The sequence below is a fragment of the Phodopus roborovskii genome, unplaced genomic scaffold, assembly GCF_943737965.1.
Source record: "Phodopus roborovskii unplaced genomic scaffold, PHOROB, whole genome shotgun sequence".
NCBI lineage: Eukaryota > Metazoa > Chordata > Mammalia > Rodentia > Cricetidae > Phodopus > Phodopus roborovskii.
The window spans coordinates 2969676-2997617 of NW_026126638.1; the positions used below are offsets into that span (position 1 = coordinate 2969676).

Genomic DNA, 27942 nt, shown 5'->3' on the forward strand with positions numbered 1-27942 from the left:
TTTTAGGTCAAGGTGAGTTTATTGTCCAAATAGCATAACCTAATTGCATTCAAAACCACTTACAACTCCATCCTCAAATCCAACTTCGAACTAGTCAGAACATGTTATTCTTTTTAAGATCACATCAAAACTTAACAGCTGACTATGTGACATCACCATCATAGTCAATACAATGTGTTTCCCCAGATTTCCTAAAGACCTTTTTTTTTTTGTTCACACTGATCATGCTACTTTAGCATTTTCTAGTATCCCAACCATAAAAACCACCCACACCTGTTATAGAGTACACTGTGAGAGAATAACATTGATTTGATATGGCATCACACTCTTAAAGCAAATTAAGAGAAGAAAGAAAATAATAATCCAAGACAAAAGATCATAACTGATAGATCTGAGGTACATGGCAGAAGGATGATAAACATAATCGTGACAATTCAATGGCCTGGTGACTTGCTAGGGACATATAAGATGATCAGCATAAGAATGACAGCCAATGAAACTTAAGAGAACTTTTTAAGGTTTTTTTTTTTTTTCTTCTTCTTTTTTGTCAAAGTTAGGCACCTGTTGAAATCGAGTGGCTACTGTAATGGCTACTGTCAATAAGGCACTTCTCCCCCACAAGTGGGCTGCAAGCAGGTGATGGTCCTGCAGCTCCGTCAAGTGTATTTGTTGATGGCTTCTTAAAACTGGAGCCGAGAATGGTTCTGACGGCCCCAGCCAAGTTTAAAAGCAGAAAGGCACAGGTTCTGGCTCAAGCGCCTCTTCTGTTTAGACTCTAGAATCATCAAAGGCCACGTGGGGCAAGGAAGTCACACCACCTCCTGAATCTTCCTACCTGATTTTGTACAAATGGATGAACATGCTGCTGTAGCTGTTCACAACCACCCAGAGTCTGCACCGATAAAAGCTTGTGTGCAATGTGCACCGATGGAGGGGCTTGTCGACTTAAGGGGACTTCATTGACTCGTTATTCATTTCCCTTTTAAAGCTATTCCCAAGGTTTGACTGTCTAAGATAAGCAAAGAGGAATCCTTTGGGCTTAGAAGTCAACTGGCTTACTTAGACTTCTTATTGCTACCTCCAGTTTGCCACACCACCAGTATACCCTTCTTGAACTAGAAAATCAGTATTTACAGGACATAAGGTACAAGTGTGATCCTCCCAGTCCTGTCCCCACAGTCCACCCACGTAGAGAATGCTCATCAGCTCTCTCTGTGAAAGCCATTCAATTTTAGTCTGTTGGTCCTACAGCTCTCAAGGCACAGGTTGGTAGGTCCCCAAAGAGCTAGACCATAAGAAAGCTATTAAGCGCCTTCTGAGGGGTCACTTATCCTGCTAGCAACAGGAGGGGATCCAGGACAGCTACATATACCCCCAGCCTGTCTGGCTGCTACCAGTCTGTCTTGGTAAGCACACACCTCACGCTAGCTGCCTCCAAGATGTGCCCTGCTCTTCTGTGTCGTCCTGGGGACAGTTCAAACCAAAGCAACTTCTAAACGCTATCCCTTCTAGAAGGAGCTAGCTACTTAGCACAGGTGGATGGTCAGCCTTTGTCCTCTTGCAGGCTGCCTGGCTATTAAGGGACTGTTAGGAATCTCCTATGCTTAGGATATTATTTTTGGCATACTAGGGTTTCCTCCCCTCTAGGATTTGGTCAAAACAGGGAAGGACCAAAATTTGGCAGGCTTGGGGAACAACTTGGCCCCCACGGATGGAGAAAGAACAAACAACAATGATGACAAAGGAAAAAAAAAAACAAAACAAAAAACAAAAACCAAGAGCTCATTAACAAAGGCAGAAAAAGATCAGCGTCTGCAATCCCTTTTGTAGGATGTGAAGGAGATGGGGGAGGGGGCCAGCTGAAATCCACGGGGTGATTTATACCCCTCTGGGACAAAAATACTACCAAGGAGATCCAAATCTAAGCAGAGGGTATTGGTCACCAAAGATCCAGGCTCCCTTCCCTTGGTGTAAGCAAAGAGCAGGCAGAATAGCCATTCTTCAGGCCTCGCCACACAGGCTCCGAGGAGGCAGACAGAAGTGTCTTCTCTGTCCAGATGAGAGGACTGGAGGGAGACTGCTCCTCCCCTGCTGTGTCAGCTCCCTTCATTCTGTGTCCCTGCTAACCTCCAAGGCCTTGTGTAACTCTCCCCATTTGCCCAAGAACTAAAGAGACAGTGCCTGCCAGGTTCTTAAAGACCAGGGGAGTGGGCTGTGCGATGCGAGCTCTGGAGAAACACGGCTAGCTGTGGGCCAATCCCCTTCCCCTCTCCTACTTCCCGATTCATCACCCACTGTTATACCACAAACTCCCTAGAATTTTAGGGTCGTGCTACCTCACCAAGTCCTGATCCTTCCTAAATACTCTCGAGACCAGAGGGATGGCCTCTCATTCCCTTTCAACGTGCATCCCACACCCACTCAACCTGTGCTTCCTATCTGACCCACTCAATGGGATTGAAAACCTGAAGCCATTCAAGGCCCCCCACAGACACCCTGTCCCTTACAGAGCACTTGCCTGCCACGGTGGAGGACAGGAATGAGAAATGTATGCTATAGACTCAGTCTAGGAAGACTTCGAAGACCATCCCAAGTTGGGGTGTCAGCGTCCAGAAGGAAACTGGTCAACTTTCATGATGAAGGAGCCCTACGAAGAAGAAAGTCCTGTTTCTCGCGGTCTATAAGATGGGCGTGTGTGTCTCCTAATAGTCTGCCGGAATTCTTGATTGCTCATTCTGGTGAATGATGCAAATCAGGCTTAGCTAGCTCACTGCCTGGGTTTGTGGAGTGTCTGCCTTGCATGGAGGAGCTCTTCCTTCAGCGTGTTCTTTCACCATGAGAAGGGAGCCTGAGTCAAAGGGGAGCCTGGTGACCTTTGAGACTGGAAAGATCCCTGGGCCTGAGACCCTGGGGTCAGGTCCCTTCTGCCCTCTACCCAGGAGGATGCCCAGCTTCTGCCTTCTGCCTGCTCTCATCTCTGTGTCTCCTGGTAGCCGCCTTGCGAACAGAAACTGTGAGGGTATGAGGTATCATGAAAACAAAAACGTACATTGTTACCATTATTGATTTTGTCCAGTAAACCTGAGGTAAATAATACTCTCTTTGAAGAATGTGATGGGGGACAGAGGGGGGAGAGCCATGAAAGAAAAGGAACAAAACAAGATGAAATACAAGTCATCAATATGCTACCAGAAGAAAACGAACCAAGGAAAAGCGTTTCCAGTACAAAGAACTCATCTCAACCATCTACTTCGGGACTTGAAATTTAAGCAGTAAAATAATATATTATAACAATGTTTCTAAAATAGCAGCACACCGTGAAACATTACAGCTAGGTACTGTTAATGTGACTAGGGATGAATGATCTCAGCTTAGCAGCGAAAAATAATAATAAAAAACAGAATAAAAAAAAAAAAAAAAAGGGACCCTAGATGTTTCTCTGTCTTCAACCCTCACAATGACACAAGGCAGAACCTGTGTGTGAAATTACTTCTTCAAATCATTCCTGTTCCAATCTTTTCTCTTAAAAAAAAAAAAAAAAAAAAAAAAGGCAAATATTTTAACAAATAGCTTCATTGTCTGTCAATTAACAGCTGTGGCTCCAACTTCTGTTTACTGACTGCCTCAAAGAAGTGGGAGAGGAAAAATTCAAGTACAATGAATAAAACTTTGCAGTAAAATTAACAAACAAACAAATGGGGGGAGGGGGGAACGGAAAAGGGAGCAAAATGTCACACCCTGATGTTTCTTTACATGTCCAAAGGAGAAAAATACAGAATTCAATCCCTCTATGCCATCAGGATGGTTTAGACCTTTGTTTTTAGGCTAAGATGGGAATGTCAGCGGATGGATCTCTTAGTCCTGATAAGGACACCAGGGCTAGGTACCAGAACATCAGACTCTGGAAATGAATAGTGATGGGAGGGGACAGGAAGGGGAGGGGCAAAGCAGGAAGGAGTATTCAACATGACTGTATAAACCATCCCATCTATGTCCCCACCCCCCACCCTGGAACAATTTTTCAAAGTGCTTTTCTAATGGAATGGTTTATAGCAATGTTAAACTGTGGACCAGAAATGCCAATCAGCACCGAAAATTAAGTTGTTGTTGTTTCCTAATAAGGGATTCAAGATCATCTTGCCCTCTTCTGTTACATAAAAAAGCTTTGTTTCAGATTCCACTTACGGTCTCCATCTGCCACCATTTAGATGAGTTTGGTCAGGGCCCATAGCTAATTCCCTCCGTCAGATAACAGTAGGATACATCGACAATGAACCATGTTTGGAGGAAGAAGCACAAACTCACCAAATATGAGACTTAGAAGCCAATCACCTGTGTCCAACTGGCAAAAAAGAAAAAAAACATCCCTTAGATAGCAGCTACTGTAGACAGCGAGAATATGCAAGGCAGAGACGCCCGCCATGCTAGGTCTGGGTAACACATGGTAGGCATCAAGGTGCTTCTTACTTCCAAAATGGTTCAGTCATGTGGACAGGTGGTTCTGTGCAACCTTCCCAGCCTGTCCCTTCTTGCTCCTGATTCCTCCTTGGGTTCACTGCTTTGCAATCTAATCATGCCTTCCTGGTATCCACGGCTCCTTGCAAGTCTATTAAAAGGGGCATATGGACTAGTTCCCAAGCACAAAAGACAGTGTCCTCTAATTTGTTCCCATATTGCAGGTGTACATAATCTCGAGCTAGTCTGCGAGTTCTCTTGTAAGCATCTCACTATAACTTTTACATCGTCAAACAACAACTGTTCTCGTATACAAGGGATCCCCTCATGCTCTACTTTGAACAGGCACCACATGCTTTTCAATTATAGGGCCTTTTTCCTCTCACTTCTAAAAGATCTTTAAATATGATCTAGGTGGGGGCAGTTTTTTCTTTCTTTTTTTTTTTTTTTTTTAAGTTTCACTCTAAAACACAAAGAACAAAACATAATTAGAGAGAGAAGGAGCGAGCAGGTGATGAGTATGCCTCTCTCTTGCTGGCCCAAACGGCATCCTCACAGGTCAACATCCCGAACATCTGTAGGGGTGGTGGCTTGGTCCAGATCTTCCACAGACTTGGATCCATTATGCTGCTCTTGACGAAACTGCTGCAGGCTGTTGAGCAGCACAGCCTCAATTTGCTCCTGACAGGCTCTGAGACAATCCTAGAGGAGGGAGATCCAGACCGGAGCTATTAGCACATGCACTTGCATAAAGCATCTCCCAGAGAAGCTTTCCAACTCACATCACCCCACACGCATTGTCCTCTAGAAGTAAATGTGAAGGAAAGGAGAGATGTTCTCAGATGCCACAGAAACTCAGCGCATAAAGTGGGGTCCACAGACCGGCAGCATCAGCACCAGCTGGCAACTAGCTAGAAGCCCATCCCAGATGGAGCCAATAGGGACTGGCATTTCAGCTGAAGCCCAGGCATTTCCTATTCTAAAACATATTGACCAGAAGGTGATCCGGAAAAACAAACAAACAAAAATACCCTTGCCAGGACATCAAGGGGCCAACTGTAGGTTTTCTGTCTGGGAAAGATAGGAGGTGGCACAGAGGGATTTGGTTCCTAAAAGGCGCTACACTGTTAGCCAAGCCAGCAACCAATGAATAGGTAACAAGGGGGATGCTTAACTATTTAAAGGGTTCCGAAACTAAAACTCCCCATGTTTTCTGCTCATTTGCCAGCTTTGAACATTTTTTCCCCACAAAAATAAAAATAAAAAACACAATGCAGAATGTTTACAAACCTCAGGACACTCGAGCTTGTCCAATTTGGGAATAAGCAAGAATTTGCAGTGTTGCCTTTAATAGTCTATATTTGGTAGGGAAAATCCAGAGCCGAGCTGCCCCAAGCAAAAGTGTCTGTTAGCTGGGAGACATGGAATGCGAGGGCAAGTCACGCTGTCACTGGGATGGGACTATGGATCAGGCGAGAAGATTGGGGGTGGAGGCAAGCCAAGGAAACTGCTCTTAGTAGGGATTTCCCACCTTAGCCTCCTGGGTCTGCCTCCCTGTACTGTGCAGTGACCTATGCATACAGAACCTGTGCTAAACTGAATCCCACCCCCCCCCACCTGCCCACAGCTTAATACACATGCCCCTCTGTTTACTTCGCTGTGCAGATCTTACCACCTAGAAGTTGCTATTTTTCCAAGCACAAAGGCATTCTATTTATTTTCCAAAGACCTAAAATAAAGTTGGCATTAAGTACCAAGGAGCGAAGTTTCCATTCCCTCCCACCTCCATGTTTTCTTTCCTATCTCTCATCCATGTTTCAAACTATAGCTTGAAGATGAGGAGTGACAGCAGACCAAGGGCAAAGGGCAAAGGGGAAATGTTCCCCTGAATCCAAGAATGATGGGAAAAAGGAGGGTGGTGTTTGCTGCTCACTCCACACTGGCAGGGCATGGCTCTCCATTAGTCAACTCCAATCTGTTTCTCCATCTATAAAAATAAAGTGCTAAGTAGCAGATCAGTAAGTGATCATTGCTTATTATGTGTGTGTGTGTGTAGCAAAGGCTCTAACTGTCCTGGAATCTGAAAGAATGCTTTGGGCTTTAACCAAATGATCCTCCTACCTCAGTCTCCTGACTAGCTGGGATTGCAGGCACACAAAAATAACCCATCTTAGATTTCTTCAAAGGAAGGTATGGATTAGCAATTACTTAAGACAAGAATGGGTCACACGCCTAGTCCTTGAGACAGTGCAGACCCTGCTCCGGGGTCATCAAGCCGATTTCAACAATGCCAAATGAGGGACTCATATGCCAAGGATATAACGTCTCTCATCCTGATCTGTGGGCAACATCATCTGGGTTGGCACATCTACCCCATCGTCATGACCAATGTACATCTCCATGGTACCCGTGTATGAATCAGGCCAGATGGTCCTCCGAGGAGATCAGCCGGCAGAGAGCTTAAGGGCTAGGCTTTAGGATCTGCAGTGTCCCGGCTCTTCCTACTAGTAAGCCTTCCCTTCTAGCTGTCCGTGACTTTAAAGGGACAGTTCTGAGAAACCCTACAGAGAAAGGCAGGACATCTGGCAGTCATTTCTACCCAGCTTTCAGAGCCAAGGGCTCAAAATGATGCGAGCGTGATATGACACATGCTACAGCCAGGGCAGGCTCACAGGCTCTTCTAAGCAACAGAAGAAGAGTCAAAGATTTTTATAGAAAATGTACATTCTTCCTAGTGTTAATTGAAAGCCAAGTCATTACCGACTCTGGATGACCCCTGACCATTGATTGATCCCTTTCACTTGGAGAAGAGAACAAAAACTAATGTAATTAGCTGAGGAAAACTCTTCAGCTGCCACTCACACAGTACACTGCTAAGCCCGTCTGGGGTCTCTGCTTGCCTATGCATCAGTTTCCACTTCCCCACAAGTTGTCTGTTAGCAGTTCTACTTTTAACTCGCGCCCCTCAGTCCTGGCTCAAGCAGGTGGATATATCAAAGACTTGAGCCTGTCCTGCATGAACCGTGGAGAACATACCACTTCCTGCAGGTGGAGAAATCTGCACTGTACCCTTCCAACGTCAATCAATCCCAGTATAGTAACACCCTCCCTCAGCTTTGTAGAAGCCCTTCGTGGGCCCAACCGGGCAAATGAACGTCATACGAGCTGGCAGCAAGCAAAGAAGACACCATTGCCCGTGAGTTGTGAGCTACCTCAAGCAGAACATAATCTGCAGGGGTGAGGGTGGGTGGTAACTTAGAAGAGCTCTACCCACCTCCAGCCCAGCCACGCAGCTTGTGTGGAGTTCAGAGCAATTCCAAATGGAGGGACTCACAACTGATATCTTAATCAATGATCAGAGTATCAACAAATCTGCAGAAACCGAACTGGGAACTGGAGCTAGGGAATGGGAGTGGCTTGTCCCTGAATGACAGCAGAAAAATCCACACAAGTTAATAATTTGAGAACTTTCTCTTTCCAAGTTCTCTTCTTTCAGGATGTAAGGAAGGGCCTAATGGACAGAGATTCTCCATACAGGAAGAGCCAGGTCAAGTGTGTATGTGTGTGTATGAGTGTGCATGTCTGTGTGTATGTGTGTGTGTGTGTGTGTGTGTGTGTGTGTGTGTGTTCAGGGGTGATGACAACAGTGTCCCTTAGGAAAAGATGCTGCATCCCTGTGACAAGCGGGAACTCCTGGACCTCTGCTTTTCGGCAGCCTCCCAAAGCAGTAGGCATTGTGTTAAGATGCCCCAAATTAAGCTGATTAAAAGGGGAGCTATAATGCTAGTCTGTCAGCCGGACAGGTGGCACTCCACTGCGCTGGAGGTCGGGCACCCCTCCAAGTCCTCTGATGATGGCCCCCTCCCCACACTGTTCTGGCTCCTCATCCTCAGAGCCCTGACAGCAGCGGCTGTGATCTCCAGCTCGTTACTCGGCCCCCGACTTCCTCCACTTGCTGGCTCGAGCTCCCTGCCCTGCACCCTCCACCGCCTCCATGAATGGGCCCACGGAACTCCAACCATTAGCCCTCAGTGTGACTGCATCAATCCATTGTCACTACACACACGCACTGCACTCAACAGGGGGACAAAGGGCTGAATGAGCCCCAGACCCGCGGCCAACTCAGGCAGAGACAACTTAGGAAACTATCTTCATTCTTCCTTTCCTCACAGGCTGTTTGGCTCGTTTCCTTGCATACCAAATGAGGCTGACAAGAAATGAGGAGGGAGGGAGGCGGCCCCCGCTCTAGCCCACCTCCCCTGCCCCCAGACTGCCTTCCATGCTTCCCAGAATTCTTGACCCTATAAAGCCCACTGAAGATGACAAGGGTCACAGAGATGGCTTGAGAAAACAGCAAGTCTCAAGCCAAGTGGGGGACAGAAGAGATACTAGGGACCCCACAGAAAACTATTGGTTTTTATAATTACTCACTGACAAGCAGTATCATAAAATGCCCAGATGACCCTAAAGGAGGAAAATTCTAGAATCTACTCTGCGCAGTTCTTGAGAACATGGTGAGGAGTTCTGATGTAATCCAGTTAGAACCAGCTGTATGACCAGAGCCTGCACTGGTTCTATTAAATATCTTCTAGAAACTCCCTGGTATCTTTTGAGCATGGATGGAAGCCTCAATTCAATTCTTTTGTTCTTTCTGGAAATGTTGGAGATTGAACCCAGAGCCTTGCACTTGGTAGGCAAGATTTCTACCCCTGAGTCTCATACCTGCCCTAGAATTCTGTAACTGTGTGACTGAGAGTGAAGGTTAAGTGGCTTACACTAAAATAAATCTTCTAACATATAACTAATGTTTAATTACGGACATATAGACTGACAGGTAGATACAGATAGATGGCAAATCTTTCCCAAAGTCCTGAATGAACGAAAAGAGGCACACTTGAAACCCATCTGCCTGCCCTTTGTCCTTCACTCCTTTGTCTCCAGTCCAATGACAGCCAGAGGCTTGGGATAAAAAGCCAAATCTAGTTAGGTCTTATTCAAGAGGCCCTATATAGTCAGCTTAACAGTGAGGTAAATGCCAGAGCAAAGCATCTTAACATTGTGGAGGTGACCAAAAAGGAACCCGATTCTGCAGGGGCCTGGGATGGTCCATCCCTACCCTCAAACTCACCCTTGGCAACAGAAGCCTGGGTGGGTAGAAGTTCCCCGAGAGCCAGCCTGCCTTCCTGGCTGGTGTTTGTTTTTAGCAACTCTTGTGGCTGGAAGTAAAAAGTACCGAAAATACACCACCCTCTTAAACTTCGCTCCCTGTAACGCTGTCAATCTCCTCACTCAGATCTCTCTTTGGAATGGAGCCTTCTGGTTTATTTTGGCAACAAGATGGAAAAGCAAAGACACAATTTCTCAGAGCCACGTGGGTCCCTGCAAGCCCAGCTATCTGCTGCCAGTGAGCCATGGGATTGTAGTCCACTGGTGACAGATGAGTCAAAAGGACCTACTTTCAACCTTGATCTCAGACCATCGATGAGTTGTCACTCAAAGTAAGAGCAGTGAGACGGAACAGATTGTGAAGGACAAGGTGAGCTCAGGAGCTCTGGTCAGCTATACTGCAAGGTCTATTCTTGTGTCTGCTGTGAGAATCGAGCAGGGATCTGCACCCCAAATTAAGACAAAACACTGGCCCCTTGCAGAAATGAAGTGTTAAGGACAGTGAGATGGCTCTGTGGGGGAAGTTGCCTACCACCGAGCTTGATGACCCAAGTTCAATTCCCAGGACCCACACAGTGGAAGAGCCGTCCTTAGCACATTGTTCTAGGACCTCCACATGCAAATTGTGGCATGCATTACACACACACATACACACACACACTCTTCCCTCTTCCCTTGAAGAACTAGTGTGTTCTTCATAATGTGCTGGAGTTGGAGATGGGGAGCTATGTGATCTATATTTTGGAGCCCTTGCTGAGAAACAGACATTTTGACACCAACATTTAACATAGCCCATGGAAAATCTGGTTGAGAGATGAGCTTAGGCTTAGTTCTTTCTATCAAGCTCTTCAAGTCCTGCCACCTCCCTGAGCTAGTGGTCAAGGTCAAGGCCAAAAATACAGGTAAGTTGATGGATGGCCTTGAGCTCCCTGAGTTTGAATAGCCGCTGCACACAGGCCTGTGTATCACATGACATGACTCTTGAACCAGTAAATTCCTTCACAGGGCACTCTCATTCCCAAGCCTCTCCATGGTGAAGCACCAGGGACCCGAGAGCCAGCAATGCTTGGCCTTTCAATTAAATGCCTTTTGCAAATACCAAGTTCCCAGGAGCCACAGCGGTGAACTGTTTCCAGGCTGGAGCTCAGAGGCATGGGTCCCAGCTCCACCACTTCCTGTTTTGCCTCTAGGTTGCCTCCTTTACCCTCTCTGCTGCCTGGAAAAATGCAGCAAACTGTCTATCTGGGCTCTGTGAGCCATCCCAAACGGAACCCTCTCCAAACTGTTATGCCCTGGCCGGTGAAATCAGGACCTATGGAATCCTAGTCAGTCTCAAAACCTCTCTTGTTTAAGAGCTCTGAGTCCTGGCAGCCAGAAGCAGACTCGGGGCCATCCACACAGAATGGAAAAAGTCTAAAGCTAATAATAGTTTCTCGAATTTGTGTTGCGCTTGATCTTTGGGTGCCTTGTCATCCATCACAACTTTGATCAAACGGCAAACCTGAGACAGGATGGTGGAAACCCTGACACCACGCACACAAAGCCACCTCTTGAATCTGCTCCCTCCACTGCAGCCACTGCCCCAGCTTTAGCTGTCCCCTCTTTGAGCCCTGCCGCCTCAGAGGGGAGTAGCAGAACTGGAGGCTCTCCATGGCAGAGCGGAGAGGGCTGACAACGTGTACATAAATGGACATGAACCCCATACCACAGAGGGAAACCAGTCAACGGCCCTCCCCCTCCCATCAGCCTGCTGAGGTCTGTCTGTATTTTAAGACACACACAGGCTTTCAAACCCACAAGGGGAAGCAGGGGGTACTGGTGCACACCTGTAATCCTAGCTACCAGGGAGGCAGAGGCAGGAAGAGCACAAGTTCAAGGCCAGGCTGGGCAACTTTGTGAGATTGCCTTTCAATAAAATTTAGAGAAGAGATGATAATTTCACTCAGTGGTAGAGTGGATGCAGAGCCCAGTCCCCAGTAAGACGCACACCTTGACGGGGAGGTGTCACTATGCTGGAAGTTTTTACACCACCTTAAGAGCTGATCTTCAAAGACAAATACCAAAGGGGGGGGGGATAACAAAACCTCTGAGCCACCATCATAAACCAACCATCTTTCCCAGAAGGAAGCTGAGGAGAGACATCTGGTTTCAGCCAAAGTGGCGGGTACCTACCACATCAGTGTGGGTGATCTTGGCCAGCAGTTCCGTCAGTACGTCACACGTGAGTGCGTTCTCTTCGTCATCCTGCTGGAGCCCACAGATGGCTGCTCCCACACTTCCGGTTGCGATCATGGATGGTGGGTACATGGCAAACTTGAAGTCTGTAAAGAAAGAGAGGCTGAAAGTTAAGCACAGAAGCAAAATGGGTCCCAGAGCTTGCCAGCCTGCAGATGGTCAGAGAGCAGAAGGTACGGGACCACGCCCTGGGACCCCTGGCACCAGCGGCTCTCTCCCTCAACTACTTCCACAGGAAGTGCCAACTATGGGTATTCTCAATCTCGAAAGAGACATCGAGGAAAGAGAGGGAGGGCATTCGTCTGAGTGTACACAGCAAGTCACCAAGGGCTCCAAGTACTGAGTAGTCTGGACCTTACAATTATTCAATAAGTCAGTACATGCCAGGCACCATGTTCTTTGCCCTGGCAGGGCCAGTGAGGTGAATAGAATGTGGCATCTTCCATGGGTGATGGTGGAGGAGAGTCGAGGAGGCATGCAATTGTTCAGGTCAGGATTCTATCTACCCTGCAGGTGGGATGACTATGGCCTCTCAATGTTTGAAGCATGGGGGACAAAGTACAAGGTGATGAGAACTTTTCTGAAGAGTGATCTTCCCAATAGGATCTTTCCCTAGTCTCTGGCTATGTGTAAAGAAACACTAGGCAGGGGCTGGAGAGTTGACTCAGCTTATTGTGCTGAGGACCCAGGTTGGACTTCAGAGCCCACATGAACCATCTGTGGCTCCAGTCCCAAGGGATCTGATGTCCTTTCCTGAGCTCCAGAGGTACCAGGCATGTGCAGAATACCGTGTGTGTGTGTGTGTGTGTGTGTGTGTGTGTGTGTGTGTGTGTATGTTCACATGTATGCACATGCAAGCTAAATACAGAAGCAATAATGTAGGAGATGAGGTGAGTTGGCTTAAATTCACTGTATTCTCAACTCCTAACCCTATGTTAAGGCTCTTCCAAACATTAGGACAGAGGTCAAATACTGAAGACTAACATTTGCTTTCCAATCATATTCTTATTTTTCTAAGAGTAAAGACAGAGGACTTTTTATCTTAGGTAGTAAGGCCAACTTGGGACCCTAAACTTATTTCCCACTGAGTGATTCTCTAAGGGGCTTCAGGACTATGATCCAGTAACTGCTGAACCTGCCAACTGCTAACATGCATGCATTGACTGTGATGTCTGTCTAACATGTTCTATCCATGTTATGGATGGAAGTGTGGAGATACCTTGTTTGTACAAATGAAGCCTGTCTGAACATCAGAGGGTGGAGCTTGCCACTAGCTAACCATAGAGGCCAGGCAATGGTGGTACCCACTTTTGGTGGAGAGAGGACATGAGATGTCTGGGCAAAGAAAAAAACAGAAACTTGCTCTCTTTTCGGCTGGGAAGTTGAGTAGGGAAGGTGACTGATGTTTTGGTCCTTCGTCTCTCTGATCTCACAGCATTTTCCCTATTAAAACTCCTGTGGCGTGGAAGGAAACCTGGGAATTGTCAACTTGTTCTTGCCCTTGCCCCTGCCTTGGGCTCACAAACTAAAGAGGTGACGAGTGTCATCATTCTGTCTGGTGGCAGTTGTGAAATGGGGCCCACTTTCCAGTGTGTGACCTCTAGTTGTAGCCAGACACCAGCAAATCCAGGGGGGACAGAAGGCGGAGCATAAGAGACAGATGAGTCACACTTCAGATCACAATGAGACTGGGCTGGACACTCACGCTCAGAGCAACCTAGGCTCTTCCCTCTCGCAATGCGGGCCCTTTTGTAGCAGAGTGACACCGTGAAGCCTTACACAGTGCATCAGCATCGAATCTCTACTGTACTCAGGCACGCCACAGATGAGTGACCATGCAAGCTTCCCCTCCTCCCGGGCTCAGTCCCAGGAATACAGGGTAGGCCTGGCTGTCTGATGTCTCTCTCCTTGGCTCTTGTCCCTTCACTACTCACCATTTTCACTTTGAGGGCCGTATATTATGGGGTTTCACCCAACTCCTGCTGGCTGCCAACCCCTGCCTGTCTGCTCTCCCCGACTAACTAATGTGACGAAGCCAACCTCCTTGCCCCTTGCTCTGCTGTAGGTCTCTCCCATATGGGCCACAGGAGACTGTTTCTCTGTCCAATAACCTTGTTAGCTCCCCTCTGTGACATTCATGGCACAGAAGAGGCAGCCAGCCCATGGCCCTGGGCCCACAGAGGTCCTGGGTGAGAGGCAGTGACAGGGCAGGGGACTATCCCGTGTCCCTTTTCTTGTGTGCAGGCTCCAGACCAGGAGGCATGCGTATCATCCCCGTAGAACTTGGCAGTCACACTGCTAATAAAACCAACTCGAGGTTATCGTGTGGAGCCAGAATATGTGGCTTGACCTGGAGTGCAGGTACAAGACCTTTATGGGGGGGGGGGGAGATCAACCTTTTCCCTTTCCCTAAGAAAGTTCTGAGAGGAGTCCTCCTTGGGCAGAGTCTGACTGACTCTTTATTCTGTGCTCCAACACACACGACTACCACACACACACACACACACACACACACACACACACACACACACTCACACCAGTGAAAAAACAGGTGCTCCCAAGAAGTAGCAGTAGCTTATGGCGGGGTAGCTAATTTATTACTCAGCAGTACACCCTGCATGCTGTATTATGCTTGGCTTCATATACACTACAAAGGTATCTTCAGAAGAAGCTTTTCTAACCTAAAGAGAGGTACTAAATTGCTGGGCAGTGGTAGCAGGAACCTTTAATCCCAGCACTTGGAAAAAACAGGTTCAAGGCCAGCCTGATCTACAGAACAAGTTCCACGACAGCCAGGACTACACAGAGAAACTCTTGTCTTAAAAAAAAAAAAAAAGTTTAAGTATTAATTTACCTTCTTCACAGTGCTATCGTGAGAATTAACTGTAGCAGCCTATGCTGCTAGCCAGACATAGAACCTGGCTCAGGGTGAACCGCAACTGACAGGGGCCAGTCCTCCCCTCTCCTAACCCTCCCCTCCACTGGGGCTGCCTATGCGACTGTTAAGTCAGTAGTTATCTTTCCGTGCGGTCCACATTTATTTGACATGATTCGGAGCTCAGAAGCCACACCCATGTGGGGAGTCCCAGACCTCTCCTTCCCCACTCCTGGTGGGAGGGAGCAGGCAAAGGACACATTCCAGGTGAATGGAAATCTTGAGGTGTCAGGTGATTTAAAACACTAAAGGACTCTTGCTTAGAAGCCCAGCTACATGGGCCATAGACCTGTCCACCCCCTCTGCAGTATCAGTTGGGGACTGCGGTACCAAATCCCATGGTTGCCATAGAAGCAGCTGGGTGCCTGGAGTGGCTCCCGAATCTGGGCAAGGGTCAGAAGAAACACTCCATATCCAGCAATTTGGAATATGCACTTTTTGATGAGATTTCACTGGCCAAACTGTTCTCCGCTAATGGAGTCTAAATCTGGGATGCTGTGTGTGGTCCTGCTCCAAGTGAGTAAAAGGCGCTGAGTAGTGCTGGCTAACAAAGCCTCCCAGGGGCTGCTTTACTTTTTATCACCACTAGGGGGAGAGGAGTTTGTTTTGAGGCTGAGGGAATCAGAAAATGCATCTGTTTTCTCTGCTTCTTCCTCTTCCTCAACCTGTAGTGAAGGACTAGACCCAGGGTGCTCACTGGCCAGCAAATGAAACCCATGATGTCATTCGGCACACACTCAACTGCCACCCCCAGACAGGACTCAGCCCAACCTGTCCTTATGGTGCAAGGACAACAACCACTCCTGAGCAGTGAATCTGGGTGGGCAGAGAGGGCTACTGTGGCTGGAGAAAAGCACCCATTCATCTCATGGCCAGATGGGATGTGTGACAGCCAGAGTCACTCACAGAACTCCGGTTCAGGGCCACTTCCTCCTCTCAGCCCCATGACTGCCCTCTGGGGGGCAGTTCAGAGGCCCCCCGGGTGGAAATGTGGGTTTCATTCTTCCTTCCTGGCTACCAGAGAGGCTTGGATTGCATTCTAGAACAAGAGTCAAATCCCCAGGCTTTTCATCGCCACCACAGTCTCGCTACAACTTGGGCTGAGAGAAGACTGGGTGAAGCCGAGGATTCCGCCTTGGGGTGGGGTAACAAAGGTAATGGGTACAGTAGATGCCCAGTGCAAAAAGAAGCCTCTGTGGGGGTATCTGGGGTTACCTATACCAAGTTTAAACCCAGCACCACTGTAGACACATGCTAAGCATAAGGTCACTGATCCCCAAGTGAGATCGTGGTCATTTCAGGGGGGCTTCTTGTCTTTTGCTGACCTGGAGACTCAGGCACGGGGAAACTGAGCCCACTTCTGCCTTCACCTGGAGCCCCAAGTTCTGGGCAGTAGCTGGAGTCTCAACCCACTCAGACTCCTCCACCACCAAGACCAACTGGGAGAGCCAGGCTAGGCAGTCACAGGCCACCTCTCTCGCAGAAGCCACTGCAAGCTGAACAGGGAAGGAAGGTGCTTCTGTGCCCTGCGACCAGCCTTAACCCAGAGTCCCATAAAGGCAGACTGCTGGTCAGCCACTTTTCCCTCCCTCGGCCCCTGGCCTCCCCACGGTCTCTTCCCCTTTCACACACACATACGCTCAGCACACCCCCTCAGAACCTCTGCCAATGGCTCTTTCACAACTGACTTTTCCCATGAACTAGCCACATCGCCCTGGGGCTGGCTACCTACCATCTCTTCAGGGACGGCCCCCTTCCTTGCCATTGTGAACCCCCAAGGCCCTGGCTGCAAGCCTTCCTCTGCTTCAGGATGGAGTACCCAGGGCTGGGGTTAGAGTGAGTGGGTGGGACTGTGAGGTGCTGGGGTACCAGGAGCCCCAGGTGTGGCTGAAGGGCCAGGCTCCCCGTCTTTGGTCCTTCAGTGGCTCTGAGCCTGCTATTTCAAGGTCTTGCCATTCTTGGATCCACTAGACTTGCCCCCCACCCAAAAAAAAAAAACCCATGTCCCCAAGAAGACTCACTCAAGAGCAGCAGACCTTGCTGTTTAGCTGTCCAGCCTACTGCCTGCCTGCTTGCCACCCCGCCCCGCCCCATCCCCAGCAGGGTCCCAAAGCTTATTCACTTGCAGGGGAGAGATGAGGTCCCTATGGTCAGGCTTACCCTTTCCACACCCAGGAGGCCTGAGGCTCTCTTCTCCACTTCCACCAGGACCACGCCTCAGGCTTAGTGCTTGGCACATGGCTCTGACCTGACTGGAGGTACAGTCTCCCCTATACTTCCCACTCCTTGGCTAAAGCCAGGCCGAGGCCCCCAAAAGGCACCCCTCCTGATTGCCTCCAACCCAGTGGACCTCTGTCCTCAGTCCCTGGATCCCAGGCTCCCCGTTTTGGCCCCAAAATTGGCAGCTGCCCCAAAGATCTGGACAGGATAGCCAAGAATGGGGGATGGGGGTCCCCAAGAATAGAGAATGGGCCTTCGGTCTACAGAGGATTGGGGGACGCTATCCGAGCCTCCTTACCCCAGTGCAAGATCAGGGAGAAAGGAGTGGCGAACAGACCCCCGCCCTCCAAAGACCTCTTAGTCAAAAGACAAGGTCCAAGCAGGCCTCTGGCCTTTGGCAGCTGGGTGATGGGGGCCAGCTCTGTCCTAGGGCCAGAGATAAAACTCTTACCCCAACCCCCTCACTGAATCTTGGCAAGAGAGGGAAGGACAGAGTTCCTGGGAGACAAAAGAGCAGGTCAGTGTAGGACTGACATCTAGAGCCCAGGCCAACCAGCAGAAGGACAGGAGCAGAGGAGGCCTGCTGTCTAAAAGGCAGCCAAGACTGGGGCTTCTGTGGGCACACCCCAAATCCCCGACGGCTGTTGGAAGGGCAGGTAATTCCACATAGGAGCTGGGACATGTGTGCCTCAAGGGCTGAACTAAATCAGGAACAGGAAACCTGCACACACACCACCCCTAAAATTGGGAGATGGAATCCCACAAACAAGCCAGTAAGAGCCTATATCCTGTACCAGAAAAAAAAAACTGTGTCTACCTTAAGTGGAGATGTTCGAGCCTCAGACTGGGGCTCCCCATCCAGTCCTTTCACAATTAGTATGGCGCATGCGCCTCATAACAAAATCACAGGGCATGTTTTGCTGTGGGTTTTACTTTTCCTAGGCGGTCTGCAATGGCTAGAGAAATGATGTATCCAAAGGTTTGTTTTGCAGATGGAGTTGAACTTCTGAGGGGTGAAAGGGCTGTGCAAGGTCACTCAGTGATAGTGATAAGTAGCAAAGTCGTCTGACCTTTTACCTTCGGACAAAGCACTGACCCTATTGTTGATTACACAATCAGTAACGCAAGCACAGATTAACATGTTACAAGGAATAAAATGTTACATTCCACCCTGACCCCCCCCCATCACACCTGCACATTCTACAACCCCTGGTGGCTTGAGCTGCACCCCACTCCTGGTTAATTAATGCTTTACCTTCTGACCCTGAGGAGATGAACTCCTGACTCCCAAGCTTCTAGGGCAGGGGTTCTCAACCTTCTTAATGCTACAACCCTTTAATACAGCTCCTCACCTTGTGGTGACTCTCAGCCATACAATTATTTTGTGGTTGCTCCAGAAATGTAGTTTTGCTACTGTTATGAATTGCAATGTGAATATCTAGTGTGTATCTGATATGTAACCCCTGTGCGGGTCAAGACCCACAGATTGAGAAACACAGTTCTAGGGTCTTCTACCTGGGTGTGGGCCAGTAACACTATGAACCAAAATATTTCCCAGAGCTTAGGAAACAAATCTTTGCTCAAAGAGTTACTCCCTCACAGCGGGGGGAGCAGGCAACAGGTAATAAACGAGCTATGGTGAAAAGGAATTCTTTCTCACTTACCAGGGTGGGCTGCATATTTGTCATTGTGCCTTTAACCTATATTTGCCCCCACCTTTCCTTAAATTCCCTCTTGGGCTTATCTCCAAGCTGTGCTTTTCCTCAAAAGATTAAAGATTTGAACACAACCAGTGAGCAGTAGATATAATCTTCAAAGCACTTTAGACATCGTAAACAATATTTTAGCAGGCACTAATTTCTTTTCCCTTACCACACCTGTCCCCATAAAGCATTTATGAGTGAAGCAGAGAAAGAAAATACTCTAGTTCCGATAAAGAGCAGCGAACAAGCCAGAAACGAAACCCCAGACTGGCTTACTCAGGCCCACTTGCCTGGGACACCCAGTGACAGAGGAGTTGGTTGCATTTCCTCTGGCCCCTAGTGTAAGCCCATAGCCCCCTCTCACCGGTAGCACACAGAGCGATGAAGGTCTGCGCATGCTTGCGGATCAGGGATAGCTTCTCCTTCTGCTGGGGCAGCTTGCGCAGGATGTGCTCAATGAAGTCGTGAGGGGTGACTGCAGCCAGGTTCCACTTCAGTTTGCCCAGAACCACCAGCTCCCACTCCTGTAAAGGACGGGAGGAAGAGGACAGAGCACTCAAAACCCTAGGCTGACTCCAGGGCTGGGCTGGGGACTGGGTCTAGCTTTAATGACACTCATTAACGCTCAGCTGTCAGATCATGACCATAAGGAGGGGGCTCATTTGTCACCATGCCCCTCACTCTTTGAAGTGGCTGACAGCTATTCTTGTGCCAAAAATATCAGGATAATGAGAGGCCAGGTAACCATTGCCAAGATCTGACTTTCTTCTACTTCCTGTCTCCACCCAGAGGACTCCAATGTCCACAAAACGCTGTTGCCTGCCCACCCAGAAAGTTGGACCTATAGCAAGATCTAGGCAAGGTCATTGTGGCACTTTGGCAATACTTTACTGGATACATCTCTATCATAGGACTGACTAATGGTCTCTTTTCTCCTCGTGAGAAAAAAAAAATGATGCTTGGAGATTCAGAACAAAATAAGCTTCCTTGGCTCAACTCATTGGCAACCAATTAGCTGGCCTTTACTTGTGGGAGAAAGTATCATTTTTCCTCCTCTGTTGCTGACACTTTTCCCTTTGACACACCATGCAGAAATCTTGGGGAAATGACACTTAGCCCTTTCACCTAAATCTTCCCCGGCCTTTGCCTTCGGGTTGCAGATAGAGGGCTTTGAGGTCAGGTGGAGGTGCTTAAACGGGGTCCTGAAACCCTTTCAGAGCAAGTGCTGGGACACCGCAGCCTTCTCTTGTATGGGCTCACAGCAGTCCCATACTAAACAACCCATGTCTGTCCTTTTGTGAAATAAATATGCAAACGTATTCTCAGATGAACTGGGCTAAACAAAACAAAACCGAAGGAATATGTGCACCTGAGTACATACCTGGGGTTCCTTCCACCTCTCCAAGGAAGAAGGAAAGTTCCAGGCAAGTTCGGATTATGTAGGACCTTGTTTGTTTTTGTTTTGCCTTCCCCCCCCCATCACGGACGGGGTGCTTTCAGAAGGAAGCTGTCCCCGAGAACCAGTGCTTGGAAGCACAAGAGGCAGATACTGCCTGGCTGGCCATGACTTGACTCTTGAGCTCTCCCCCCCCCCCCCCCCCCCCCGTTCCAACTGCTAAGCTCAGGGACAGGCTAGAAAGCACTAACCAGCTATGGTGTGTTCTGGAAGGAGCTCTTTCCATCCATAAAACAAGAGGGCTCTTCCAGACCCCATTACTTCTGGATAGGAGGTGGAAAGCTGGCGTGCTTTATTCGGACAGAATTAAGTTAGCTTTGCTGGTCCTGGAAAACTTGGGGTGTGTAAAAAATACCACAAATTCTCTAGCACATCAGCCACATGGAAGATTCTTTTTCATGTGTTTTGGGAGATAAACAAGTAGGTCTCTAACTCTAATCCGTGTTTTTCTGTTTATTTGGTTGTTTTGATTTTTTTTCTAATTCATAAGCTTTCAAGTCAGCCCTGGCTTTTTGCAGAAAGTTGGGATAAAAATCTGCTTGATTACCAAAAAACCAGAGGTGGCTTGAATCCCAGCCCTTCCTTCTTCTAGGGCAATGTGAGCGCAAACTCGTCCTCTGGTATCATTATTGGGAGAAGCAGATCTTCCAGGACAAAGCACCTTTAGGGGCCTCTTAGACCAAACCAGAGGCAGCTGCAATCTGGCAGCGCTTCAAAGGTGAAGTCATTCAGGCCCCTCTCTGCATTCGCCGCAATTCCTCCCCCAACCTTGCATATGTCTGCCACGAGGTGGCAGCACAAGCCCAGGAAGGAGGGCTCCTCACAAAGGGCTCAGTTCAAGAAGCCAGTCTTAACCTTGGAGACTTTGTGCAGGCCTAGGCTGTGCCAGCGAGTGGGAGGGAGTGGGCAGAGAGGGTGGTCCTCTTCTACCAGTACAAGAGAAAGGTGTGCAAACCACTGAAGGTGGGCCCCAGAAGCTGCAAAAGAGCTAAAGGTTTTTGGTGTGTGGCTGTAATATGAAGGGGCACTGCAGGGGGGGTGGGGGAGTGGAGAAGCCTTTCTAGCAGAAAACCTGGGGCCAAGACAGGACCCCCTGGTAACTGTATCCAGGTCACAGTCCCTTCTGGAGTTAAGAACTCATACTTTCCCACCAATAGAAGGCCAAATGTTGACTTCCATAAAAGTTGGTATGTCGATACTTAGTGATCACCTACTATATGTATGTTGATATTATGAGACTTTATTGATCTGTAAGGCATTACCTGAGACACCTCCAGGCTCTTAGGAGACACAACACAGCTAGCATGTGAGAAATCAGACTGTGTTCTCAGGGTTCAGTGGAAATCCAGACCTTAATTAAAAATCATTCACTAAAATGTTCTATACCCCCCCACACACACACACACACACACTCACTCACTCACTTGAACTCTCTTCAACTGGATTTCACCCTCACAAACTTCCACAAGGGATTGAGAGTCTTGTCACTAGCCATCTCCTACTAAAAGAGACACCTGCTTGGTGTGAAGGCTGCAGTGGTTCTGGGCAATTCTGAACCCTAAAATCACCCTGGGGCTGCTGGTAGAATTCACCATGATGGGGGAGGGCAGAGTCAGGAGCAGGGAGGGCAGCATTACCAGCAGCTCCTGGGGCTTCACGGAGTTGTCGGTGTAAATGCACAGCTTCTCGGCAGTCAGCGGGATGGTCTCTTTGAGCTTAGAGGCTAGGAACATGCACACTGCACCCAGGAGCTGAAGGTGGGTCTTAGGAGTCGGGACTCCAGCCAAGAAACGGTCCAGATAATTCATGGCCAAAGGGAAGACTTCCTCTTCACACTTCTGTTCCTCGCAGACCTACAACCAGAGTGGGATAGGGTCCGAGAAGACAGTGAAAAAATAGCATGAGAAATAGGGAAGAGAATGAAAAAGTACAATACAACCCGTGGAGACAAAAAATTATTATTATTATTATTGTTTTTTGTAGAGAGGGGGAGGGGAACAGAAAGGGCAATAAGAACAGAGGTGAGAACACTGGGCTAAATCGGAAAAGCCCTCGGGGCTCGAATATCTCCCCAGGGCTGGAAAGGGTGTTTAACTAAAGCCCCATCCCCCCCCCCCAACCCTAAGGCAAAGCCCGGAGCAGCAGCTGCCTGCCGCTCCCTCTGGCTCCTCACTTCTCCGCACTCTAACTCACTCTCTTTTTTGGATTTCGTCATCTTTTCAAAAAATCAATAAAAATATTCTGGAAGCTCCAAGGGGCTACTTCTTGGTCTCATTCGGATCCCCAGACCCTATTCTATCATTCCCGACAATTGAAAAAAATGCCCAGGGTGGTCTCGGCCGCCTAGGGGCCGCTGTTGGGGGGTGGGTGGAGAAGAGAGGGGGAGGGAGGAGGAAGAGCGCCGCAGCCGCCCGCCGCAGCTGGAGCCGGAGCAGAGGGGACCGCTTCAAAAAAAAATTATTAAAAATCGAGGGAAAAGCCTAGAAACGTCCTTTGAGCCTGAAAACCCCAGAGAGGCTCCAGGCTCTCCGGAATAGAGGTTTTGGGTGTCGTTAAGGTCGGCATCTCCTCCCCAGGGGCTCTGGATCCCGATGGGGAAACTTGCGGAGTGTCCGGCTGCGGCCCACAAGGGCAGTAGCTAAGAAGGCTGTACCCAGCTGGGAGCTGAGGGAGACCGAATCAGGGAACCCCTCTCAGGGAGGCACGCGGAACTCTGATCTCTCATTTGGGGGTGTCCCTAGCTCGCTCTACACACACCTCCTCCCTCGCTTCCTACCCCACCCAAATCTGCGCGCTGAAGGAGTTAGTCAAACTGTAAGTAACCTTGGTGGATTGGGGGCTGGGAGAGAGGGCAGGATCAGAAAGAGGGTGGCCACGATCATGGGGTACTTGGGGGAGCCGGCGAATGTTCCCCGTCCTAGCAATTGGAGTTTAAAAAGCAACATGGCGAAACCACGGCAGGTCCAGAGCTGTGCAGACGTGGGCACCCTGCTCTCTCCGCAAAGATTGCAAGCCAGACTAAATTAGCAGCGGTTCTTTCCGATTCCCTAAAACGCACGTTTTTTTTTTTTTCCAGTGTGACTTCCGGGGCTCTCCTGAATTCCCTGTTTCCTTCCCCCCCATATCCCCCCACCAAAGTGCCAACGCGGAGTCCCGATCACACGCAGGACCCGAGGCCAGGGTGGCTTTGCCCCAGCCTTGGGGGGGGGGGCATCTGTCTTTCACTGTTGGCGTGGACTTTCGGGTTCCCACATCCTCGGAAACCTCACTGAAGACAGCGGTTCCACAAAACAGGTCAGGATGGAGATAGGAGGACGAGGAAGCCACAGGCAGACACACGCGCGCGGGATGCCAACCCGACCCCCCCCCCACCACATCGTTGCCTTACCCACGTTTTCCTCCCCCAGTTAATCTAGCAAGGGACAGAATTGCGTCTCGTCCAAGGGTGCGGGAGCCCAGGTAGGCCAACGCAGAGGTAGTCCTCTCGCAGTTTTAGGGTCCCTGTGTGTTGGGGGGGGGGCGTAAAGCAGATAGGGCTGCCTCTCCTAGAGAGTGTCGCCAGCGCACCCACCTCTAGCATCCAGGTGGCCACCATCCTGCGCATGTAAGGTTGAATGTCCTTCTGCACGCACTTGAAATAGGAGCACTGCGGGAGGTAGCGCTCCTCGATGGTCAACAGGTTCTGCAGGACGCGGTCTTCCAGCAGGTTGCGGTCTGGCACAGCCCTGCGGACCGGGTCCGCCTCGCAGCACAGCAGCTCCATGGCCAGTCTGCGACCACTTGGTCCCGACTGGGAAAGTTTTGTTAGTTTTTTGGAGGGGGGGGCGCTCCCCTTACCTCCTTCCTTTGGCTAAATAGGCGATTTGAGAGAGAGAGAGAGAGAGAGAGAGAGAGAGAGAGAGAGAGAGAGAGAGAGAGAGAGAGAGAGAGAGATTGTGAGAAGGAGGACGAGAGGAAGGTGGGCGAGCAGAGCCTCAAGGGCTGCCTGACTCGCACCGGCCCTTCCCTCGGAACTGCCTAGCTCTCCCCAGCTCGCTCTCCGCACTCTGAGGCAGTGACGCAAGCTGGCAGGGCAGTTAGATCTCCTCCCACTCTCCGCTTCCTCCTCCCCTTTCCTCCTCTCCCCTGGCGTCCCTCCCCTCCTTTCAATCTCTCCCTCCCTCTTTCCCTCCCCCCCTTGTTATTAAGGAGCACAGCAGCTGGCCCAACCAAACTTCAAACACGATCCCCCGCCCTCCCCCCCACCCCAGTTCTCCAAGGCCCTCTCCCTCTATCCAGGCCCGCATGCTAGGGGCCCCGGATAGGGGAACCCACAGCACCCACGGATTCCTATTGATTCTCTATCCTTTCTTACATTCTGTAGCCATACCATGGGGAGGGGTTTTGCCCTCTGACTTGGGCGGCTTACAATGTGATCGGAATACTGCCCACTATTCACGACCCAGCGGTAGAAGGTGTATTGATTGAACTTGTGGATGAGCTCAGACAACTTAGAAGTAGATCCCCTAACTGAGGAATGAGGGAAGGCTTGCTTGAGAAAATTGCAACCTTGCATACCTAGGGATAAAGGTTATAACGCCCCTGAGGCTTAGGCTCCTGATAACTTTCAAGCTGTTTCCCGGCCCGGAACCGCGTCTGTGGAGAGGAAGAGGAGGAAGGGGTGGATGCTGGAAGGAGGGGGCTGCTTCTCGGGCCTGGTAGAATATGACACTCGTGCAGAAATCTTCGTGTTCTTGGGGGCGCCATTGGGCGGCGCGGCCAGACGCCTGGGGCCGCTGCAGGCCGGGGACAGGACTAGCAGCTGGTCCTCCGCGGCCCTCGGCCACGCAGGAAAAAACCCGCTTCCTCGCCCCTGCATCTGCTGACAAGCCGCCCTAGGTGCCTGAGCCGAGCGTGGCCACATTGATACAGCTTTCTAGGAAATGGCTCGGGAGGGGCGGGGGGGGGGGTTAGATTTGGCTCTCCCAGCGCCAGCGAGGCCACCCTTCCTTTCCCCGGAGGTTCCTGGGTCCTGCAACCCTCAATCTCAGACCGCACCTCACTCGTCAGCCAGGACTTTGGGTTGGCCCTGACATGTGCTCTAGCGCATCCTGTGGTCAAGGCTGTTTGTAGAAGGGACACGGTGGCGCTTCCTCACCTCCTTCCTCTTCCCACCAAGCTTTTCAGCATATTCCATTTGGGGAGGAAGGGGTAAGGACTCAGGGCCCCCGGCAGGGTGGCCACGCTGGCACGTGCAGATAGCACGGCGTGGGTTGCGGCTCTCCGGGCACACCGAGGGCCAGTGAATCCCTCCTTCCCTGAGAGCGGAGGCCGGAGCTGGGGCGCCTACAGCTAGCGGAGGCTGGAGGGGGGGGGGTGACGCGCTGGGGGAGCTGCACCCGTGTGCTCCCAGAAAGGCCGGGGAGAGGGGCAATAAAGTAGAGGTGCGAGCGATTAACTCCGGGCTGGCCAGCCCCTTTAAACGAGGGTGGGGCGGAAGGGGTGGGCGGGAGGAGGGGGATATCACTTTAAAAGGGTGAGTAAGAGTTTGGGGCGCCGTCTCCCCTCCCTCTATTTGCATAGCCAATAGCTCTGGGGCTCCTGCTACTGCGCGCTGATTGTTACCGGGCAGATTACTTTTTTTTTTTTTTTTTTTTTTTTTTTTTAGTAGGACGCCTTCTCCGCTACATCAAAAGGAAGCCCGGGGAGGGCGGAGGAAGAGCAGGGACCCGGGCGGGCTGGGGCTGCGGAGGGGCCCGGGGTGCCTCGTACCTTATCAATGGCAGCGAGAATTAGTATCCAATCTTCTGCATGTAAAGAAAGGGGAGGGAAAGGGCGGGCGAGGAAAATGTCTAATTGCAGTGGAAGCCATTAGCTTTCGGGAAGGAAGAAAAAAAAAATCATTGAAAAAGCCAAGTTGCAAACTCAAAATGAAACAGTCCGGCGCCCAAGAAGACACTGTCCATCACCTGTAGATTTAATCACAGGATTCCCAAATATAAGATTTTTGGTGTCACCCTGGACTGATACGTGAATTTACGTTTTAAGACCTCAGAAAGCAATGACTAAAAATTTGCCCAGGCCACCTCGCAGGAAGGGATCTGACAGAGCTCCTGGACAGGGGAGCAAAGTAAGGGGCGACATAGCTGTTTGGAGGAATCACCCACCCCGACGGAGGACTTGGAGGATATCCACTCTCGCCACACTACTCGAAGGCTAGCCCTGCATGGTCTGTTCTGCACCTCCGATGAAGACAGCATCGGGGGCGGAGAAGAGGCGGGTGGTCGTCGTCGGGGCTCGCCCACCCGGAGGACAAAGTCTGGGTGGCAGGTCCTCCCTTCTCCAGAGCCTGCGGAGGGCCCCTCGCCTCTTCCCTCCCCCACTCTTGGCTTTGCAGTGAAATTCCAGCGGGGAGGGGATCCTGAGGGTGGGAGAGGTGGCCTGCGGCGGGGAGGGCGGCGGAGGAGGGGAGGAGAGGGTCTCCGGTTGGAGTCCCCACGTCTGGAGACTGGAAAATTAGAGTGCTTCCCGCCTGAGAGGTTCTCCTTCAGCTCCGCATCTACCTCCCCCTCCGACTACCGAGGGTTCCCGAAGGTGAACCTCGCACCGAATCCGTCCCCAGCACGTGGGGTGCGGCGTGAGAGGGCGCGGAGGTTGGCAGCGTGTCTCTGAGAGGTTGGGAATGGAAAGTGCGTTCTCTCTTTCGGTGGCCACTCAGACCGCGTGCTAAAAAGAAAACTTAATTTCTTGTTTTTTGGTTTTATGTTTTATAAAAAGCACCCCAGCTAGCACGCGGGAAAGGCCATGCTGCCGTAGGGGCAAATGTACTTATTTTTTTTCTTGAATGTGGACTTGGGTGTGCAGTGTGCTCTGCTGGGAGGGGCTGCAATAAGAGATCCCCGCCCCCTTCTTAACCCCTGAAGGTGGAGAGAGCCTTTACTGGGTAGGATCCTTGGTAAACCTGAGTCAAACGCGAGTTTTACTGGACTTTTAGTCCCTCCAGGACGTGCCCCCCCCACCCCTCCCTTTTGCATCTAGCAGTTTCGGTTGGAAAGTGTACAAAGCCAGTAGGTGTAAGGTACAGCAGGGTGTTGGGTGTTTATAGGCATATTTCTGCAGGAACCTGCCACCTAGGCACACATTCTAATAAGATCACCTGGCGGACGCCAGCCAGCCAGGTGATCCTGCGGTCGGCTGCAAGCCGGAGAGTCCTTGGTTCGAGTCCTGTCACCTCAATGTTCTGGGGGTCATCGCCTCCTCTCTGACTCGCCCAAAGAGTAGAGCCCTGTTTGTGTTACTCCACCGACAAATGGGTGGTCAGCCAATCAAAACTCAATGGTTACGAGAAAAGGCTCAGTAGCAGGAGTGGGGGGAGAAAAAAAAAGGTTTAAAATGTGAGAAGGGGGAGAAGGGGGATGGGGAAGAGTTGAGACGTGGAGATCCCGGGAAAGAGGGTGCAAGGTCCCAGGACTGGAGGGTCCCATACCAAGACCAAGCAGCTCCAGGTGTGAGACCATATCCAGGACCCTCTCCGAGAGCAGACCGGATGAGCGCAGTCACCAGCCCTGTGCACTCCAGCGACCCTCGGGTGGGTTTCAGCGTGGACCTGGATAGTGTCCTTGAGGCGTTACTGGGGTGGGTTCAGAAGCCAGGGCCTGAAGTTGGCTCACCAACCTCGTACCTCTCCTTTGGAAGAAAAAAATAAAAAAATAAAGACCCAAACTTCCCCGTCTTCCTGTCTGATTCAGCTTCAGGACACGCCTCACCCGGCCGAAAATAGCCCTGGAAATGCA

The 27942-nt window shown here is 50.2% G+C and overlaps 1 protein-coding gene across 1 annotated transcript; it reads right to left on the bottom strand.

Annotated features, from left to right (window-relative positions):
- Ccnd2 (cyclin D2) lies at positions 1-24075 on the bottom strand. Its single transcript, XM_051173250.1, has 5 exons — positions 23742-24075; positions 21808-22023; positions 19079-19238; positions 11794-11942; positions 1-5157 (listed from the first exon to the last, which is right to left on the bottom strand). The coding sequence occupies exons 1-5, from the start codon at positions 23931-23933 to the stop codon at positions 5008-5010; spliced, it is 867 nt and encodes a 288-aa protein (XP_051029207.1). The 5' UTR covers positions 23934-24075; the 3' UTR covers positions 1-5007.
- Between the last annotated feature and the right edge of the window lie 3867 nt (positions 24076-27942).

Excerpts from the sequence above, each read along its gene's own strand:
- Ccnd2 (XM_051173250.1), bottom strand. The coding sequence starts at position 23,933 with ATGGAGCTGCTGTGCTGCGAGGCGGACCCGGTCCGCAGGGCTGTGCCA. Across the intron at positions 19,239-21,807 it reads TGAAGCCCCAGGAGCTGCTG|GAGTGGGAGCTGGTGGTTCT; the intron begins GTAATGCTGCCC and ends CGTCCTTTACAG. Across the intron at positions 5,158-11,793 it reads AGATCACCCACACTGATGTG|GATTGTCTCAGAGCCTGTCA; the intron begins GTAGGTACCCGC and ends TCCCTCCTCTAG.